Source organism: Oncorhynchus clarkii, chromosome 12 (assembly GCF_045791955.1).
Source record: "Oncorhynchus clarkii lewisi isolate Uvic-CL-2024 chromosome 12, UVic_Ocla_1.0, whole genome shotgun sequence".
NCBI lineage: Eukaryota > Metazoa > Chordata > Actinopteri > Salmoniformes > Salmonidae > Oncorhynchus > Oncorhynchus clarkii.
In genome coordinates this window covers 9,799,658-9,819,593 of record NC_092158.1, presented here as the reverse complement: position 1 = coordinate 9,819,593, position 19,936 = coordinate 9,799,658, and the positions used below count along the sequence as shown (strand labels likewise).

Genomic DNA, 19,936 nt, shown 5'->3' with positions numbered 1-19,936 from the left:
AGCTCTACCCTTTAGCTCAGTGCGAATGTTGCCTGTAATCCATAGCTTCTGGTTAGGGTATGTACGTACAGTCACTGTGGGGACGACGTCCTCGATGCACTTATTGATAAAGCCAGTGACTGATGTGGTGTACTCCTCAATTCCATCGGAAGCATCCCGGAACATGTTCCAGTCTGTGATAGCAAAACAGTCCTGTAGTTTAGCATCTGCTTCATCTGACCACTTTTTTATAGACCGAGTCACTGGTGCTTCCTGCTTTCATTTTTGCTTGTAAGCAGGAATCAGGAGGATAGAGTTGTGATCGGATTTACCAAATGAGGGCGAGGGAGAGCTTGTACGTGTCTCTGTGTGTGGAGTACAGGTGATCTAGAATTTTTTTCCCCTCTGGTTGCACATTTAACATGTTGATGGAAATTTGGTAGAACTGATTTAAGTTTCCCTGCATTAAAGTCTCCGGCCACTAGGAGCGCTGCCTCTGGACGAGAGGTTTCCTGTTTGCTTATTTCCTTACACAGTTGACTGAGTGCGTTCTTAGTGCCAGCATCTGTCTGTGGTGGTAAATAAACAGCCACGGAAAGCATAGCTGAAAACTCTCTAGGCAAGTTGTGTGGCTTGGTCTTCTTGTCCTTTGGTCTGATGAGTCCAAATTTTTGTTATTTCATTGTTTTGATGTCTTCACTATTATTCTACAATGTAGAAAATAGTCAAAATAAAGAAAAACCCTTGAATGAGTAGGTGTGTCCAAACGTTTGACTGGTACTGTACATCCATCCAACTTTAAACAATCGATAATCCGTTAACATGGTTGATATCATCTGACATGTCTCATCACCACTCTGCCCTATCCTTTGATCTACAACTGGTTCAGTATGCAGCAACACTATTTGTAACCCGTACTGTCATCTGTACTGTCATCTGTACTGTCATCTGTACTCTCATCTGTACTGTCATATGTACTGTAATATTTCCTGTGATCTGTACTGTAATCTGTATTGTAATCTGTACTGTCATCTGTACTGTCATCTGTACTGTGATCTGTACTGTGATCTGTACTGTCATCTGTACTGTCATCTGTACTGTGATCTGTACTGTAATCTGTATTGTAATCTGTACTGTCATCTGTACTGTCATCTGTACTGTCATCTGTACTGTCATCTGTACTGTCATCTGTACTGTAATATGTAACACCCCAGATCAACACCCCAGATTGCCTGCTGTAAATTGGTTCTTGCTGACTTCCGAATTAATCCCATACTGAATCACATAGAATTTTAAATGTCTTGGGGAGAAGAGCCAAAATAGGGAGCAGGAATTTACCATCTGGCTTCATAGAATGTGTATGGTACACAGTACAGAGGCGGGTTGCCGTGGAGATTTACAGTGATACGTGCTACAGTGTTTCCTACAGTGTTCTGTCATCACAGCTCACGGCTCTACACCCTCAGAGAGGCAGGGTGTCCCTTAACAACAAGTGACGATACAGTTGTCAGAGAGACTACCCGCTGGGCAGAGATGTCAGTTCAACGTCTGGTTTAGATTTACACTTGATTGCGTTGTCAACTAACGCAAATTCAGCATGAAATCATAAACATTTACGTTGATGACATTTTCCAATCAGTTTTCCACATTGATATTATACCTTTTTTTTGTATTTACACGGAAACAACCTTGATTCAACCAGTTTGTGCCGAGTGGGTATGGGTCACAGTAATTAGAGGGACTTTCTCCTCAGAGTGCTTGACAAAGTGAGGGGCTTTCGGGTGGCTCCCGAGTGGTGCAGAGTTCCAAGGCACTGCATCTCAGTGCTCGAGGTGTCACTACAGACACCCTGGTTCGAATCCAGGCTGTATCACAACCGGCCCGTGATTGGGAGTCCCATATGTCGGCGCACAATTGGCCCAGCGTCGTCTTGGTTTGGTCGGTGTAGGCCGTCACTGTAAATAACAATTTGTTCTTTAACTGACTTGCCCAGTTAAATAAATCAAAAATGTAAAGTGCCAAGTTCATCTGTTCTTTTTACATTGGGAGAACCTAAAATAAGACCGTGTGTTTAGCCAGGTCAGGCTGCTTTAAATATATCATTATGTAAAAGGATCAATTACATGTTTAGGAAATGGAAACATCACTGCTTAAATTATGCTGCCTGAGATTACACTGCTCATATTGCAATGGGGCCTCCCTACAGTCATTTGTAACACCACACTGTACCTTCAATATGGCTCTTAAATGTGTATTCTTGCCTTAATACAGTATACTGACCACAAGCATTACAAACTAAGCTCTGTGAACAATCAGTGTGTCAACTGAGCACAGGACATTAAAGCAACAGTTGGGGGTGAAAAGTTTTGTTGAAATGCCATATTCCTTTATAGTGTGAGTGACCTGAAAGACTTCCTAGTCCTGAGTAGGAGACTAGAAAGGCTTGTGACGGCTTCATCAGCTTCTGAAGAGGGATTTTAGAGTAATTCAAGTGTTACGAGTGTTGAGGTTTTGTCACCACGGCCAGCTGTTGTCACTTGGACACACGCAACGTTATACCGTGGGTGAGGTCAGTCTGTACTTGTCAACAGACTACTAAGGCTGCTCTTATCAAGGCACAAGGCGAGACCCAGATGAAGACACAGGAGGCAGGTGGTTGGAGTCTTAGAATGTTTATTCATCCAAAGGGACAGGCAAGAGAATGGTCGTGGACAGGCAAAAAGGTCGAAACCAAATCAGAGTCCAGGAGGTACAGAGTGGCAGACAGGCTCGTGGTCAAGGCAGGCAGGTACAGAGTGGCAGACAGGTTCTTGGTCAAGGCAGGCAGGTACAGAGTGGCAGACAGGCTCTTGATCAAGGCAGGCAGAATGGTCAGGCAGGTGGGTACAGAGTCCAGAAACAGGCAAGGGTCAAAACCGGGAGGACTAAAAAAAGGAGAATAGCAAAAGGAGTACGGGAAAAACACGCTGGTTGACTTGACTAAATATACAAGACGAACTGGCACAGAGAGACAGGAAACACAGGGATAAATACACTGGGGAAGATAAGCGACACCTGGAGAGGGTGGAGAAAATCACAGGAACAGGTGAAACAGATCAGGGAGTGACAACTCCGGCCATGGCCTTGACATAATGTAGATTTATAGCTACTAAATACTGAGAGGCTTTTTATATCACAGGTAGACAAACTACTAAGACAGCCATGGACGAATCCAGGCTGTGTCACAACCGGCCGTGATTGGGAGTAGGTTCACTAGGTTGATAACAAGAGTAGTTTTATATTAGAGGGAACTTTAAGGAAATGGACACTTGGTAGAGTACACTGCTCCAAGAAGGACAGCTACATTTCTCAAAGGTTAAAGTGCACTGAAACAATTGTGAACACATAACTGTATTCTAACTATACTTGGTTATTAATCTCAATGCTACAAACAGCGGAGGAAAGACTACTGTAGTATGACGGTATTGTATGTCTCAAGAGTCTAGGGACAGACAGCTTGATGTGATTAATTAAGAGTCTAGGGACAGACAGCTTGATGTGATTAAGAGTCTAGGGACAGACAGCTTGATGTGATTAATTGAGAGTCTAGGGACAGACAGCTTGATGTGATTAATTAAGAGTCTAGGGACACACAGCTTGAAGTGATTAATTAAGAGTCTAGGGACAGACAGCTTGATGTGATTAAGAGTCTAGGGACAGACAGCTTGATGTGATTAATTAAGAGTCCAGGGACAGACAGCTTGATGTGATTAATTAAGAGTCCAGGGACAGACAGCTTGATGTTATTAATTAAGAGTCTAGGGACAGACAGCTTGATGTGATTAAGAGTTTAGGGACAGACAGCTTGATGTGATTAATTAAGAGTCTAGCGACAGACAGCTTGATGTGATTAAGAGACTAGGGACAGACAGCTTGATGTGATTAATTAAGAGTCTAGGGACAGACAGCTTGATGTGATTAAGAGTCTAGGGATAGACAGCTTGATGTGATTAATTAAGAGTCTAGGGACAGACAGCTTGATGTGATTAAGAGTCTAGGGACAGACAGCTTGATGTGATTAATTAAGAGTCTAGGGACAGACAGCTTGATGTGATTAATTAAGAGTCTAGGGACAGACAGCTTGATGTGATTAATTAAGAGTCTAGGGACAGACAGCTTGATGTGATTAATTAAGAGTCTAGGGACAGACAGCTTGATGTGATTAAGAGTTTAGGGACAGACAGCTTGATGTGATTAATTAAGAGTCTAGGGACAGACAGCTTGATGTGATTAAGAGTCTAGGGACAGACAGCTTGATGTGATTAATTAAGAGTCTAGGGACAGACAGCTTGATGTGATTAATTAAGAGTCTAGGGACAGACAGACAGACAGCTTGACGTGATCTGAACTATGTTGACCTCATAGCTGCAGGTAGACAGACAGACAGTCTGACTGACAGACTCTTCTCAGCATGGTATCGCAAACAACACCTTATCAACTGTGAACTGAAGACCTTGTTCATCAGCCTGGTCTCATAGACTAGACGTAACATAGTAAATGTAAAATCGGGACACTGAATTTTGGTATGATATGTTACATTTGGTATGTTTACATAACACAGATGGTTATTTATGTTAAAAATGAAAGTAAGGTCAGGGTGGGATGGGTAGGCAGAGAACACGAAATTCTAGCAACCCAAAGGTTACGTGTTTGAATTTCATCACAGACAACATTAACATTTTAGCTAATTTGCAACTTTGTAATGACTTACTTCTTTTTTTAGCTACTTTGCAGCTACTTAGCATGTTAGCCAACCCTTCCCCTAACCCTAACTGCCGGGGCGGCAGGGTAGCCTAGTGGTTAGAGCGTTGGACTAGTAACCGAAAGGTTGCAAGTTTGAATCCCCGAGCTGACAAGGTACAAATCTGTCGTTCTGCCCCTGAACAGGCAGTTAACCCACTGTTCCTAGGCCGTCATTGAAAATAAGAATTTGTTCTTAACTGACTTGCCTAGTTAAAGAAAGTAAAATAAATAAAAAATACAAAAACTGTACTGTACTTCACTGTACCCTAACATTAAAGGGACTGGGAACACTAGGCTTTAGAGCACCACATAACTGTACCTGTAAATCACCATATTGGTATTGTTGCATCACTGGCAGGAGAGTTTTGGAATTCCTGAATTTACTGAGACCGTGACCGTGACCTCCTACGTGCATTAATGAGCATCATTTGCTGGTGTCAAACCATACATGAAAACATGATACACATTTTCACACAACTTCCTAATGAAGGTAGAGAAAAGATTAGAGCATATTGAGTCTTCCTTCTTTTGTAAGTATGATAATCTGGAATCAAAATAGTACTACCTTTTACTGTGAATAAGTCACAGCCGTTTCAGTGAAGTGGTATTGTTCTGGAAATCTATGGATGTTCGGTAATCAGACACTTATCCTGTAAGTATATGAAACACGTTTTTTTTGCGCTAAAACATATTACAAATTGAATTTAGTCTTACATTTGATAAGGAAAGACATGCACAAGTAATATAATATGAATAAAACAATAACTTTATTAAAATAATACATTTAGGGGAATACCTTGTCTCATTAGACCTGAAGTTACATCCCTATCATAACCAAAAACCTTATATACGATATTCATCTCAGAGATATTGTCATCAAAATTGAACTAGAATTGACAAATATGATAAGAACAAGATATACAGTGCATTGCGAAAGTATTCGGCCCCCTTGAACTTTGCGACCTTTTGCCACATTTCAGGCTTCAAACATAAAGATATAAAACTGTATTTTTTTGTGAAGAATCAACAACAAGTGGGACACAATCATGAAGTGGAACGACATTTATTGGATATTTCAAACTTTTTTAACAAATCAAAAACTGAAAAATTGGGCGTGCAAAATGATTCAGCCCCCTTAAGTTAATACTTTGTAGCGCCACCTTTTGCTGCGATTACAGCTGTAAGTCGCTTGGGGTATGTCTCTATCAGTTTTGCACATTGAGAGACTGAAATTTTTTCCCATTCCTCCTTGCAAAACAGCTCGAGCTCAGTGAGGTTGGATGGAGAGCATTTGTGAACAGCAGTTTTCAGTTATTTCCACAGATTCTCGATTGGATTCAGGTCTGGACTTTGACTTGGCCATTCTAACACCTGGCTATGTTTATTTTTGAACCATTCCATTGTAGATTTTGCTTTATGTTTTGGATCATTGTCTTGTTGGAAGACAAATCTCCGTCCCAGTCTCAGGTCTTTTGCAGACTCCATCAGGTTTTCTTCCAGAATGGTCCTGTATTTGGCTCCATCCATCTTCCCATCAATTTTAACCATCTTCCCTGTCCCTGCTGAAGAAAAGCAGGCCCAAACCATGATGCTGCCACCACCATGTTTGACAGTGGGGATGGTGTGTTCAGGGTGATGAGCTGTGTTGCTTTTACGCCAAACACAACGTTTTGCATTGTTGCCAAAAAGTTCAAGTTGGTTTCATCTGACCAGAGCACCTTCTTCCACATGGTGTGTCTCCCAGGTGGCTTGTGGCAAACTTTAAACAACACTTTTTATGGATATCTTTAGGAAATGGCTTTCTTCTTGCCACTTCCATAAAGGCCAGATTTGTGCAATATACGACTGATTGTTGTCCTATGGACAGAGTCTCCCACCTCAGCTGTAGATCTCTGCAGTTCATCCAGAGTGATCATGGGCCTCTTGGCTGCATCTCTGATCAGTCTTCTCCTTGTATGAGCTGAAAGTTTAGCGGGACGGCCAGGTCTTGGTAGATTTGCAGTGGTCTGATACTCCTTCCATTTCAATATTATCGCTTGCACAGTGCTCCTTGGGATGTTTAAAGCTTGGGAAATCTTTTTGTATCCAAATCCGGCTTTAAACTTCTTCACAACAGTATCTCGGACCTGCCTGGTGTGTTCCTTGTTCTTCATGATGCTCTCTGCGCTTTTAACGTACCTCTGAGACTATCACAGTGCAGGTGCATTTATACGGAGACTTGATTACACACAGGTGGATTGTATTTATCATCATTAGTCATTTAGGTCAACATTGGATCATTCAGAGATCCTCACTGAACTTCTGGAGAGAGTTTGCTACACTAAAAGTAAAGGGGCTGAATAATTTTGCTCGCCCAATTTTTCAGTTTTTGATTTGTTAAAAAAGTTTGAAATATCCAATAAATGTCGTTCCACTTCATGATTGTGTCCCACTTGTTGTTGATTCTTCACAAAAAAATACAGTTTTATATCTTTATGTTTGAAAAGTTCAAGGGGGCCGAATACTTTCGCAATGCACTGTATAATGACAATAATTGTCTTTTACAACTTCTGAGCTACTGAGCTACTGGGTGAGGACTTTGGAGTCCCTGTACTAGTGCATATGTCTGCAATGAGTCACAATGAGATGTTCCTCAGGGATGTTGACTCCAATGCTTCCCACAGTTATTTTTATTTTATGTATTTATTATTTAACCTTTATTTACAGACAGAAAATTATAGACAGACAATATCAATGACAGACAATGTTGTCTGGATGTCCTTTGGGTGGTGGAGCATTCTTGATACACACGGGAAACTGTTGAGACTGAAACACCCAGCAGCTTTACAGTTCTTGACACACTCAAACCAGTGTTGCTGGCAGCTACTACCATACCCCGTTCAAAGAAACTTAAATGTTTTGTCTTCCTCATTCACCATCTGAATGGCAGACATACACAATCCATGTCTCAAGGCTTAAAAATCCTTCTTCATCCTGTCTCCTTCCCTTCATCTACACTGATTGAAGTGGATTTAGTAAGTGAAATCAATTAAGAGATCATAGCTTTCACCTGAATATCACCTGGTATATACACTGCGCATACAAAACATTACGAACACCTGCTCTTTCCATAGCATATCACATATAAAAGATAAACAGGTACCTAGTAAGATATCTAGCTACGGAGTTATATAGCTAGCTACGGTGCTTGACTTGGACTAAAATAGGTGCCGGTTCTCATTTTGGATGCCGGTACTGTTTATATTTAGGTGCGGGAGTTCCACACCTTTTAGCTAATATTCTATAAGAGGAAAAGGAGCTCAAGTAGTAGAACATTTTAGGTGCCTGTACTCAAACTCAGCCCATGTCAAGCACTGGCTAATAATTATAGCTATGGGGATCATAGCTAGCTAGAAAACATTAACATCAAAAAGACAAGAGAAGAGCTAAATCAAGTAGCTAGCTACTCGGCTTGTTGTCATAAGTTCATTTCACAGACTAATCTTATCAATCTGAAAAAATAGTCTAAAATGTAAATGTTATAATTACCAACATAAAAAGATAATTGTATACAGTTGTGGTACCTTAATGTTGTTCACATGATCTCAATGACAGCGAGAGCAGTGTCAATGTTGTGAGAAACCTTTCAGGGCCAGTGGAGGCAAGAGTCAGTCCCCACGCCAAAAAACACAATTTGCTTAAACCTGCCAATGACGAATTGGCATCAGTCGTTACTATGGCAATTCAAGATGGCGCTACCCATAATTTTAATAAACGTTGTTCAAGATTTCTGTTAAATGAACATATATATTATTGCTTAGCTTTACTTCCTACAGTGTTTCCATTCCCCTTTACCCTAACCTTAACCCTGAATTAATCCCTAACCCTAACCCCTACAGATAACATTAGCCACCTAGCTAACGTTAGTATTAGCCATCTAGCTACCTAGCTAACGTTATCCCCCTAGTTAACGTTAATGTTAGCCACCTAGCTAACGTTAGTGTTAGCCACCTAGCTACCTAGCTGACGTTAGCCACAACAAATTGTAATTCGTAGCATATTGTACGAATTGCCGTTTGTTACCCATTGAATCAGAGAGGTGCGGGGGGCTTCCTTAATCGACATCCACGTCTTCGGCGCCTGGGGAACAGTGGGTTAACTGCCTTACTCAGGGGCAGAAAAACACATTTTTACCTTGTCAGCTCAGGGATTCGATCCAGCAACCTTTCAATTACTGGCCCAAAGGACATCAACAAATCAATACATACAATACGAAACATTACATATCATACTAATTGGAGTGTCCCAGATTTAAGGTTACTATTTTACGTCTACCCCTGAGTCCAGGTTGGGTTGATGTATACCGTAAGAACCTTAATTAGGAGTGTTACATGTTGGAGATGGATACGTTTCAAACTCTAATTAATTAATGAATCTTGCAGAGCCAAAAGTAGTAGTATGGTGAATTTTTTTTGTTACTAAGTTACCGTGCTGAACAACACGATCATGACCCTAATGAACGCTTGGTTACACAGGCTGGTCCTGAACCCATTCACCCATGTAACCATACACCCTACACAGTCTATAGGCCATGCTCTCCCTGTTGCAGAGTTATGTAGTAACAGGCTTATTAATTAGTGTAGATGAGCGAAAGCAGTGTGGTAAACTTTTAAAAAATATATATATATTTTTTTTAATTATTATTTATTGAATTGAGGTAAACTGACTTCACTTCCTTCCTGAACCCATTCACCATGTAACCATACACCATCTAGTCTGTCACACAGACACCATACATACTCTCCCTGTTACAGAAACACATTGTGTGCATCCCAAATGGCATCCCAAATGTTCCCTATGTAGTGCACTACTTTTGACCAGGGCCCATAGGACTCACATAGGGTGTCATTTGGGAAACATAGATGAGTCTCACAGATAGACCCTACTCTCCCTGATGCAGAGACACATTGTAACAGCCTGAAGTGGTGTCATGTTATTCTGTCAGCACCTAAGAATGTGCTGTGGATCTTGTCGTTGTTCTCTTGTTGAGTATAACGATTCCTCTCTCTCTCTCTTCCTATGGAGGCCCGGGAGGGACAGTAGAGCCAAACAAACCCATGCCCTCTCTGACCTGACCTTAGCTGTTAATTCTGCTTCACACACACACACACACACACACACACACACACACACACACACACACACACACACACACACACACACACCTCCTATTTGCAGGGATCAGACCTGTGGTTCAATAGCTGGAGGGGACTCAGGTAGAGACAGACTAAATGGGAGACAGTGATTATAGTATCTCCATGCTGACAGATAGTGTGTTGACATGGACCACACACACACACACACACACACACACACACACACACACACACACACACACACACACACACACACACACACACACCACACACACACACACACACACACCACACACTCACACACACACACACACACACACACATACTCACACACACATACTCACTCACACACACACACACACACACACACACACACACACACACACACACACACACATACTCACACACACATACTCACTCACACACACACACACACACACACACACACACACACACACACACACACACATGGACACGGACACGGACACCAGGGCGGTCGGACCTGAGCTACAGGTTAACAGTAAACGTCGGTGGGAGGTTCTGGGACACTGGATATCCCGAGATATAATGACAGCCTAAAGAAAGACAATCTGATATGAGATACAAGCGTCATATATTATCAGCTATCTAGAAGAGGTCATGTCAGCTATTTATGTTACTCTTCCATGGGAGACTGGGCCCAACCCCACTTTAATGCACTCCACTCCGAAACTAGCCCAAGGTGTTGACTTATGGCTGGATCGTGATAGTGTTATCTGGATAGGGGAATCTAACTGAGATTGCATGGTCTCTCTGTGAAAGTTAAATCATCTTGAATGGGATAAGTGGAATAGAAAGTTATCTCTTCATGTTTTGCTTAATGATGATGTTAAATTAACACAAGGTAATGGCCTCCCGGGTGGCGCAGCAGTCCAAGGCATTGCATTGCAGTGCTAGAGACGTCACTACAGACCCTGGTTCGTTCCCAGGCTGTGTCAAAACCGGCCATGATCGGGAGTCCCATAGGGCGGCCCAGCGTCGTCCGGGTTAGAGGAGGGTTTGGCCGGGGGGGTAGGCCGTCATTGTAAAGAAGAATTTGTTCTTAATTAACTGACTTGCCTACTTAAATAAAGGCTAAATAACATTTAAAAAAATGTGTAAACCTTTAATTCAACCTTGAATTACAGGAATTAGTGGGAGATCTATATCAGAGATGAACTTATAAGAATTTAAGGATATTTAGCTACAGGTCTATCTGTACGATCTAGCTACTTGTTGAGTAATTACCAGCTTAGACAATAATTTCATTTCCAATTTGCTTTTCTCTTTTCAGGATTTTCCATTCATAAATCACACATTCTTCTGAGATGTTTAATCCAAACATGGCTGAAAGTTGTTACCAGTTGAGGGAGTCTATTTGAAGTGCTGTAAAATGTCAATGTTGAAGCACGGTGTGTAAACTAAACTGAGTGAATACTGGAAAACAAACACAGCCGTGTTTACCTGGATGGATGTTCTTATGGTTGAGAGAGAGTCAATGTGTGGGAATCCTATAGCTGTCACCAGTAGCCTAGCTGTCGCAGGGACCATGGAGGAGAAGGAACCTAGCTGTCACAGGGACCGTGGAGGAGAAGGAACCTAGCTGTCACAGGGACCGTGGAGGAGAAGGAACCTAGCTGTCACAGGGACCGTGGAGGAGAAGGAACCTAGCTGTCACAGGGACCGTGGAGGAGAAGAAACCTAGCTGTCACAGGGACCGTGGAGGAGAAGGAACCTAGCTGTCACAGGGACCGTGGAGGAGAAGGAACCTAGCTGTCACAGGGACCGTGGAGGAGAAGGAACCTAGCTGTCACAGGGACCGTGGAGGAGAAGGAACCTAGCTGTCACAGGGACCGTGGAGGAGAAGGAACCTAGTTGTCACAGGGACCGTGGAGAAGAAGGAACCTAGCTGTCACAGGGGCCGTGGAGGAGAAGGAACGTCAGAACAATGTTCTAAACATTCACAGACACAATGTTTTACCTCAGTCAGCGGACACACATCTACTCTCTCTCTCTCTCTCTCTCTCTCTCTCTCTCTCTCTCTCTCTCTCGCTCTCCCTCCATCCCCTCTCTCTCTCTCTCGCTCTCCCTCCACCCCCCCCCCTCTCTCTCTCTCTCTCCTCTCTCTCCCTCTCTCTCTCTCTCTCTCGCTCTCCCTCCACCCACCCCGCTCTCTCTCTCTCTCTCGCTCTCCCTCCATCCCCCCCCTCTCTCTCTCTCTCTCTCTCTCTCGCTCGCTCTCTCTCTCTCTCTCTCTCTCTACCTCCCTCCCTCTTCCTCTCTCTGTTCTCTTAATTAATCCAGTAGCTCTTTCTCTCAGCTTCCCTATTTTCTCTTCACCTCATTTCCTCCGTCCTGTGTATGTATGGGTCATAGCTTGAGTCGCATCCATCTGGTTAGTTCATTAAATACTCAGCTAGGAAATAAATGACTTCCTGGAAATAGAATATTTGACTCATATGACTTACTGTACTTGTAGAAATGCTTTGTTCATTCCCTCTGGTGGATAGCTAGACACCCTAGCCTTGGTCATTCCGTACCGTTGGCATTGTGTGTTGTAATGTAAATAATGCATCATTACTGTAAATAATGGGATTCTCTGTTTGTTCATGGGAGCCTGCCTAACAGCCCCTGGGCAGGTCAAACCCAGCCCATTTAAAGGGTGGCTTGTAAAGACTCTGTAAAGAGTGGTTGTGATCTAGTACCCTATTGTTCTCTGAGGACTGCATGCTAGAGAGGAGAGGGTGTAGCCCCCACCCCCCCTTAACTCCCACCCCCCATTCCAATCCCCACCCCCCCCTGCCTCTCTCAGCTGTGCTCACTGACCGTAGCAGAGGGGCCAGGCCAGAACTAGCTGAGATCCAGGGTGAGAGGGTTATAGTCTCCAGGAGCACCCAGTCAACCAGGACGTGTTGTCCAGCTTAAAGGCCTCTTCTCTGGGATAAATCAGTGAGTGACACGAGGAGGCATGGAGGTGGTCCAACAGGTGCTTCATCAGTATGGATCAGATTTATCATCTTCTCCTCACTCAGGTAACAACACCACTTATGTGTGTTTGTGTGGCTTGTTAAGGCCAGTCAGTGGCTAAACATTTTAATTTGGGATTTTTGTGTTTGCCACACAGACTCATATAGTAGAATGTGAGTGTGATTTGTACTTGAGAGTCTCTGCAATGTTCAGTCTTGAATATAGTTGACTTTGTAGATAGACCTATGTACAGTGCCTTGCAAGAGTATTCACCCCCCTTGGCATTTTTCCTATTTTGTTGCAATACAACCTGTAATCTGTATAGATTTTTATTTGTATTTCATGTAATGGACATACACAGAGTAGTCCAAATTGGTGAAGCGAAATGAAGAAAAAAAATGCTATGAAGCCCCTAAATACGATCCAATTACCTTCAGAAGTCACATAATTAGTTAAATGAAGTCCACCTGTGTGCAATCTAAGTGTCACATGATCTGTCACATGATCTCAGTATGTATACTGTACATCTGTTCTGAAAGGCCCCAGAGACTGCAACACCACTAAACAAGGGGCACTACCAAGCAAGCGGTACTATGAAGACCAAGGAGCTCCAAACAGGTCAGGGACAAAGTTGTGGAAAAGTACAGATCAGGGTTGGGTTATAAAAAAATATCAGAAACTCTGAGCATCCCACTTAGCACCTTTTAAATCCATTATTAAAATATTTAAAGAATATGGCACCACAACAAACCTGTCAAAAGAGGGCCGCCTACCAAAACTCACGGACCAGGCAAGGAAGGCATTAATCAGAAAGGCAACAAAGAGACCAAAGACAACCCTGAGGGAGCTGCCAAGCCTCACAGTGGAGATTGGAGTATCTGTCCATAGGACCACTTTAAGCTGTACACTCCACAGAGCTGGGCTTTACGGAAGAGTGGCCAGAAAAAAATAAGCAAACATGTTTGGTGTTCGCCAAAAGGCATGTGGGAGACTCCCCAAACATATGGAAGAAGGTACTCTGGTTAGATGAGACTAAAATTGAGCTTTTTGGACATCAAGGAAAACACTATGTCTGGCGCAAACCCAACATCCCTACAGTGAAGCATGGTGGTGACAGCGTCATGCTGTGGGGATGTTTTTCATCGGCAGGGACTGGGAAACTGGTCAGAATTGAAGGAATGATGGATGGAGCTAAATACAGGAAAATTCTTGAGGGAAACCTGCTTTTGTCTTCCAGAGATTTGAGATTGGGACGGAGGTTCACCTTCCAGCAGGACAATGACCCTAAGCATACTGCTAAAGCAACACACTGGTTAAAGGGGAAACATTTAAATGTTTTGGAATGGCCTAGTCAAAGCCCAGACCTCAATCCAACTGAGAATCTGTGGTCTGACTTAAAGATTGCTGTACACCAGCGGAACCCATCCTACTTGAAGTAGCTGGAGCAGTTTTGCCTTGAAGAATGGGCAAAAAATCTCAGATATGCCAAGCTTATAGAGACTTACCCCAAGATGCTTGCAGCTGTAATTGCTGCAAAAGGTGTCTCTACAAAGTATTGACTTTGTGGGGGTGAATAGTTATGCACACATGTTTTTTTGTCTTATTTCTTGTTTGTTTCACAAGAAAAAATATTTTGCATCTTCAAAGTGGTAGGCATGTTGTGTTAATTCCAGGTTGTAAGACAACAAAATTAGAAAAAGGCCAAGGGGGTGAATACTTTCGCTTGCCACTGTATGTTAGGTAATATCATCTTAGGTATGGCATTTTGTGTAGAATGTCTTTTAATTAAAAAAAATTGTAACCTTTATTTAACTAGGGAAGTCAGTTATGAACAAATTCTTACTTACAATGATGGCCTACCCCAGCCAAACCCTTACCCGGACGACACTGGGCCAATTGTGCGCCGGTCATGGCCGGTTGTGATATAGCCCGGGATCGAACCAGGGTCTGTAGTGACGCCTCTAGCACTGAGACGCAGTGCCTTTAGACCGCTAAGCCACTCGGGAGCCCTGACATGGAGTTCCAGTTACCACTGCATTATAAGTATGTAAGTACATTACTTGAAGAAACTCCACCTCTGCAGTGACAGCAACATGAACCTGACAGTCAGTCAGAGTAGGTCTACATCTCTAGCGCTCAATAACAGACTAATCTATGCTGTCTAAGCTACTCACTGTTATCTAGCTAGCTAAGATTCACTAGCTAAGATTCACAAAAAACAAGTAAAATGGCCAAACAAAGCTCTGTTAAATGATTTAAAGAGGCTGTTTATAGAAGAGGATGTTGGAGCATTTTGGAGTATAGAAGAGGACGTGGGTCTAGCCTCTTCGGTGAGGTACCGGGTAGCCTGGGAATCCTACCGGAGAGAAACAAAGGAAGACGCCAATGGAGAAGCAGATGTGGAGGGGTTGAGATGCCGGGCAACATTTTTGCAAAGGGTCAAGTCTACAAAACTTAGTCAACTCCGTTCATAACAGATTCTTGTTTTGGGAACAGAACACTGTACTGAGATCCAATGTTTAATTGATGAGAAAATGTGAAGAATGTTGGCCAAAATCCATCTCGCTCCATCTTCTCCCATTGCCAGCCAGTGGGCTTCCTTTTACTACCATATTTGGTAGTCAGTGGAAATGCCAAGCAGATAAATCACATTTATACATCCGTTGAAATATTTGTCTCACTATGTTACCAAAGTTACCTATCCTGTGACCTCGGGGTGACTTCCTGTGCAGCTCTGTGTGACTTCCTGTGCAGCTCTGTGTGACTTCCTGTGCAGCTCTGTGTGACTTCCTGTGCAGCTCTGTGAACAGGACAGGTATTTATGTGGGTGAACTGAGACGTTCCCAGACTATCATTAGACATTATATTGAATCTCAACTTGTCCCTGCATGTCATACACAGGGCTCTGCTTTGCCCAATGAAAGTGTTACACACACACACACACACACACACACACACACACACACACACACACACACACACACACACACACACACACACACTTTATTGATACATCTGGTGTGTGTGATTTGATTTGATTTTTATTTCATAAAATAACTGTAGCTATGTCCCTTGGACCTAACAGGAGGAAGTGTGGCATGTTTAAGTCATTCAGACCAAACAATGCTGAGCTGCTATGTGTCTGAATTGTCTGTTTACCGCCCAGCAGCTGCTGCTTCCTATGTCTACTTGGCTCTAGGATCAGAGCCAGAGAAAACGATGGGCTCATTTTAGAATTAGCCTGTTTTTCCCACAACCTTTTTTTCGTCCCTTTGGGGAATCTCTCTGCTACTTTTCACATTGATAATGCATCAAAACAATGTCAAATGTTTCACATAAGAATTATTGGTTTGTTACTGAAGTCTTTTAAGTAAACGTGGGACCAAGAATAGGACCTCTGCACGTCTCAGGACCCCCAGGTATTTGCAGTTCATTACAGTACAGAGCAGACCTTTGTCGTCGACCACCTGTGAGCGTTAGATACTAGATCACTAATTAAGTACACTGACCGGAACACATAGCAGCTCATGGAACTACTGCTAAGGCTGAGGGTCCTATTGAGGGCCAGCCAGTCTGACCAACACAACACATACACACAAGCGAGCAAAGCATTATGGAGCAGATGCTCTTATCCAGAGTGATCCACATCTTCTAGAGTTGCTCTCTGGCTGGCATTTGATTGCCTTGAGTATCAGTTCCTGTTCCTTTAGTGTCTCGCATAAATATAATTATTTTAAATATATAATTCTTTAATATATAATTCTGTCATTCTATTTCTATGGTGTCCGTGTACTGCCCCTTTCATATCCCTGTCATCGTGGCCAGATGGAGCAGGCCTGGAGGTGTTGACCTGTGAATGACGGCCAGAGACCTAATCTAACTGACTGACAGGTTCATGTTGCTGTCGCTGCAGAGGTGGAGTTTCTTCAAGTAATGTACTTACTGTGTCATAATGCAGTGGTAACTGGAACTCCATGTCAGTATCCCTATCAGTCACTAATGATTCTAGATTAAATGTTATCAGGTGCAGGCAACGGCACAGACTTGATAGCTTGGATAACTTACTCAAGTCTCAATTCAACGCTGAATATCTTATAGTTAGTTACATTATACAAAGTTCTTGTTGCTTCTAAACCAGAGAGAGAGAGAGAGAGACAATATTTGACACAATACCATATATTTTGTCTATGGTCACACTGAGACAGTGTACCTGCACAAAATCAGGGACAGAGAGATATTTTCTGGAGGTACTATGAGACAGTGCTGAATAGGTTTTATGTGGAGGTGATGAGGGTCTCACTGACTCCTCCTTTGTCTGGAGCCTGAACCGTGGTGAATTCAGAGTGGTCACAGCTGTCGCTACAGGTAACCGGTGGCAAGGGCAAGGCACTGTAGTCCTCTCTGGTGGGCATACCTCAGCACGACAGGACTCTTCATGGGACGACGCCACGACGGTCTCCCTGGAGACAAAGACGCCAGCCAGCCCGGCATTAGCAGCTGGAGAGCAAGAGTTGTATAGAATATCCTGAATATCTCACCGTGGGTGCTGCTTAGCATTTATCTCTCTCTCTCTCTCTCTCTCTCTCTTTCTGCCTCTCTCTCTCTCACACACACACACACATTCTCTCTCTCTCTCTCTCTCTGTTCAGGGATGTGTGTTTTAGTGAAGGAATGGAAGGAAGCTGCACAGTTGTCTTCTTGACATTTCACTTAATTTGTACCCAAAATCATACCTCACTGTGGGTGCAGCTTGGCATCTCTCACATCTCAGGTTTGATTGCTTTCTGGCAGGATGTGTGTGTTCCAGTCAAGCATATCGTCTGGCCCTTTACAGTGGTCATTGATTGACATATACCTTGATTTGATGGGTCAGGAGACAATGGTCCCCCTCTATATCAAATACTGATTGAATTGATCTAATCGAGGGCTTTGTCCAAGATGGTAGCTTTGCCATCGAGCTCATACAAGATTTTGCAGGTTTCTACTTTTTCTAGTGTTTTTTCTAGTGTTTTTCTTAATTTTCGTACCCAGTTTATTTTGAAACATTACTTCATACAACTGGGTAGAACTATTGGAACATGAACCGCTGGGTACTCACTGTCCACTCGACTTATCCAAATTCCCGGAGACGGAGGTGCAATGGTCTAGCCTGTTCAGTGAGACGCCGGGTAGCCTGGGAGACCTACCGGAGAGAAGGAAAGGAAGACGCCAACGGAGAAGCGGACGTGGAGGGGTCTTAGTAAGATCGAAATGCCGGGCAACCCGTCCTCCGTTACCGAGCATACAATTTGCCAATGTTCAATAATTAGTCAATAAACTTGAGGAACTCAAGAGTGAGGATCTCCTTCCAGAGGGAAATATGATTTTGCAACATACTCTGTTTTCTGAGACTTGGCTTTCCTCTGACATCCAAACGGATTGTATACAACCAGCAGGTTTTACAGTTCATCTAGTGGATAGGAATGGTCTCTCTCTGGCGAGAGCAAAGGTGGTGGGTTCTGCTTTATGACCAACAGCACATGGTACGACAGGGGGAAACATACAGGAAGTTAAGAGTTTCTGCTCTCTCATATTGAAACACTTGGTCATCAAATGTCGCCCTTATTACCTTCCGAGAGAGTTCTCATGGATTACCGCCACGGCTGTGTATATCCCGCCCCAGGCCGACGCCAGAAATGCTCTCAAAGATTCTGACCAATCAGAATCCATGCTCCAAGACGCTTTTATCACGTGGACCGGAATATGTTCAGGGGCTCCTCTGGGAATAACATCAAATGAATGGCCGACTCAGTCACCGGATTCATAAAAAATGCATAGATGATGGGAAACCAATGAGGACAACGAGGGTGCCATGCTTACAGTCTCCAAGGAGGACATATGCAAGTCATTCAAGGGTGTTAAACCTTGCAGGGCTTCCGGACCAGACGGAATCCCTAGCCGCGTTGTGTTCTCTGACATTTTCAACCTCTCTCTAGCTCAGGCTGCTGGCCCTGATGGCATCCCTAATCGTTCCCAGCTGGCTGCTATACCCACCTGCTTCAAGATGTCAATTATCATCCTTGTGCCCAAGAAAGGGAAAGTAACTGAACTAAATGACTACCAACCAGAAGCACTCTCTTCTGTCATCATGAAGTGCTTCGAGATGCTAGTCAAAGACCATATCACCCCCCCCCCCCCCCCCCCCCCCCCCCCCGACACACTCCACCCTCTCAAATTCATCTACCGCCCGACAGATACACCGAAGACGCATTCGCCATTGCACCTACCTGGACAAAAGGAATCTATATGGGAGGATGCTGTTCACTGACTACAGCTCGGCCTTCAATACCCTATTGCCTTCTAAGCTCACCACAAAGCTCACAGCCCTGGGACTGAACGCCTCCCTATGCAACTGGGTCCTGGACTTCCTGATGGGCGTCCTCAGTCCCCTCAGGGCGTCCTCAGTCTAGAGAAAGCAGGTCGGCACTTTGACAGCGTGTTGCCAGGTAACCAACTTTTCCCTCAACAAAACAAAGGAGCTGATTGTGGACTTCGGTAGGAACCAGGTTGGGCAACCCCCCTCATCCTCATCAACGGGCCACCGTGGAGATGGTCAAAAACTGCAAATTCCTTCGCTGTACACATCCCCGAGAAACTGAAATGGTCAAACCACACGGACACAGTAGTGAAGAAGGCACGACAGTGACTCTTCAACCTCAGGAGGCTGAATCAATTTGGCCTGTCGCCGAGGGCCCCCCACAGTATTTTACAGTAGCACCATCGAGAGCATACTGCATCACTGCCTGGTTCGGCAACTCCACCGCCTCTGACCGCAAGGCTCTACAGAGGGTGATTAGCTCAGCCGAACGCACCAATTGGCGCACACTACAGGCCCTCCAGGACACATACAACACCAGGTGTCTCAGGATGGCCAAGAAGATCATTAAGGACCTCAGCCACCTGAGCCATGGCCTGTTCTCCCCACTACCATCCTGAAGGCAAGGTCAATACAGGTGCATCAAAGCTGTGACCGAGAGACTGAAAAACAGTTTCTATCTCAAGGTCATTAGACTGTC

General features: G+C 43.7%; 1 protein-coding gene across 3 annotated transcripts in view; it reads left to right on the top strand.

Moving 5' to 3' along the window:
* The window catches only part of LOC139422692 (Rho GTPase activating protein 24), a 209,303-nt gene that overhangs the window by 145,219 nt on the left and 44,148 nt on the right, over window positions 1-19,936 (top strand). The window contains exon 1 of one of the 3 annotated variants that reach the window (XM_071173908.1): window positions 12,879-12,946. The exons of the other annotated variants lie outside the window; for them this stretch is intronic. Within the exon in view, the coding sequence (XP_071030009.1) occupies window positions 12,883-12,946 (64 nt within the window). The 5' untranslated portion in view covers window positions 12,879-12,882. Of the gene's footprint in view, window positions 1-12,878; window positions 12,947-19,936 lie in introns of those variants that run through there. 3 annotated transcript variants of the gene reach the window in all.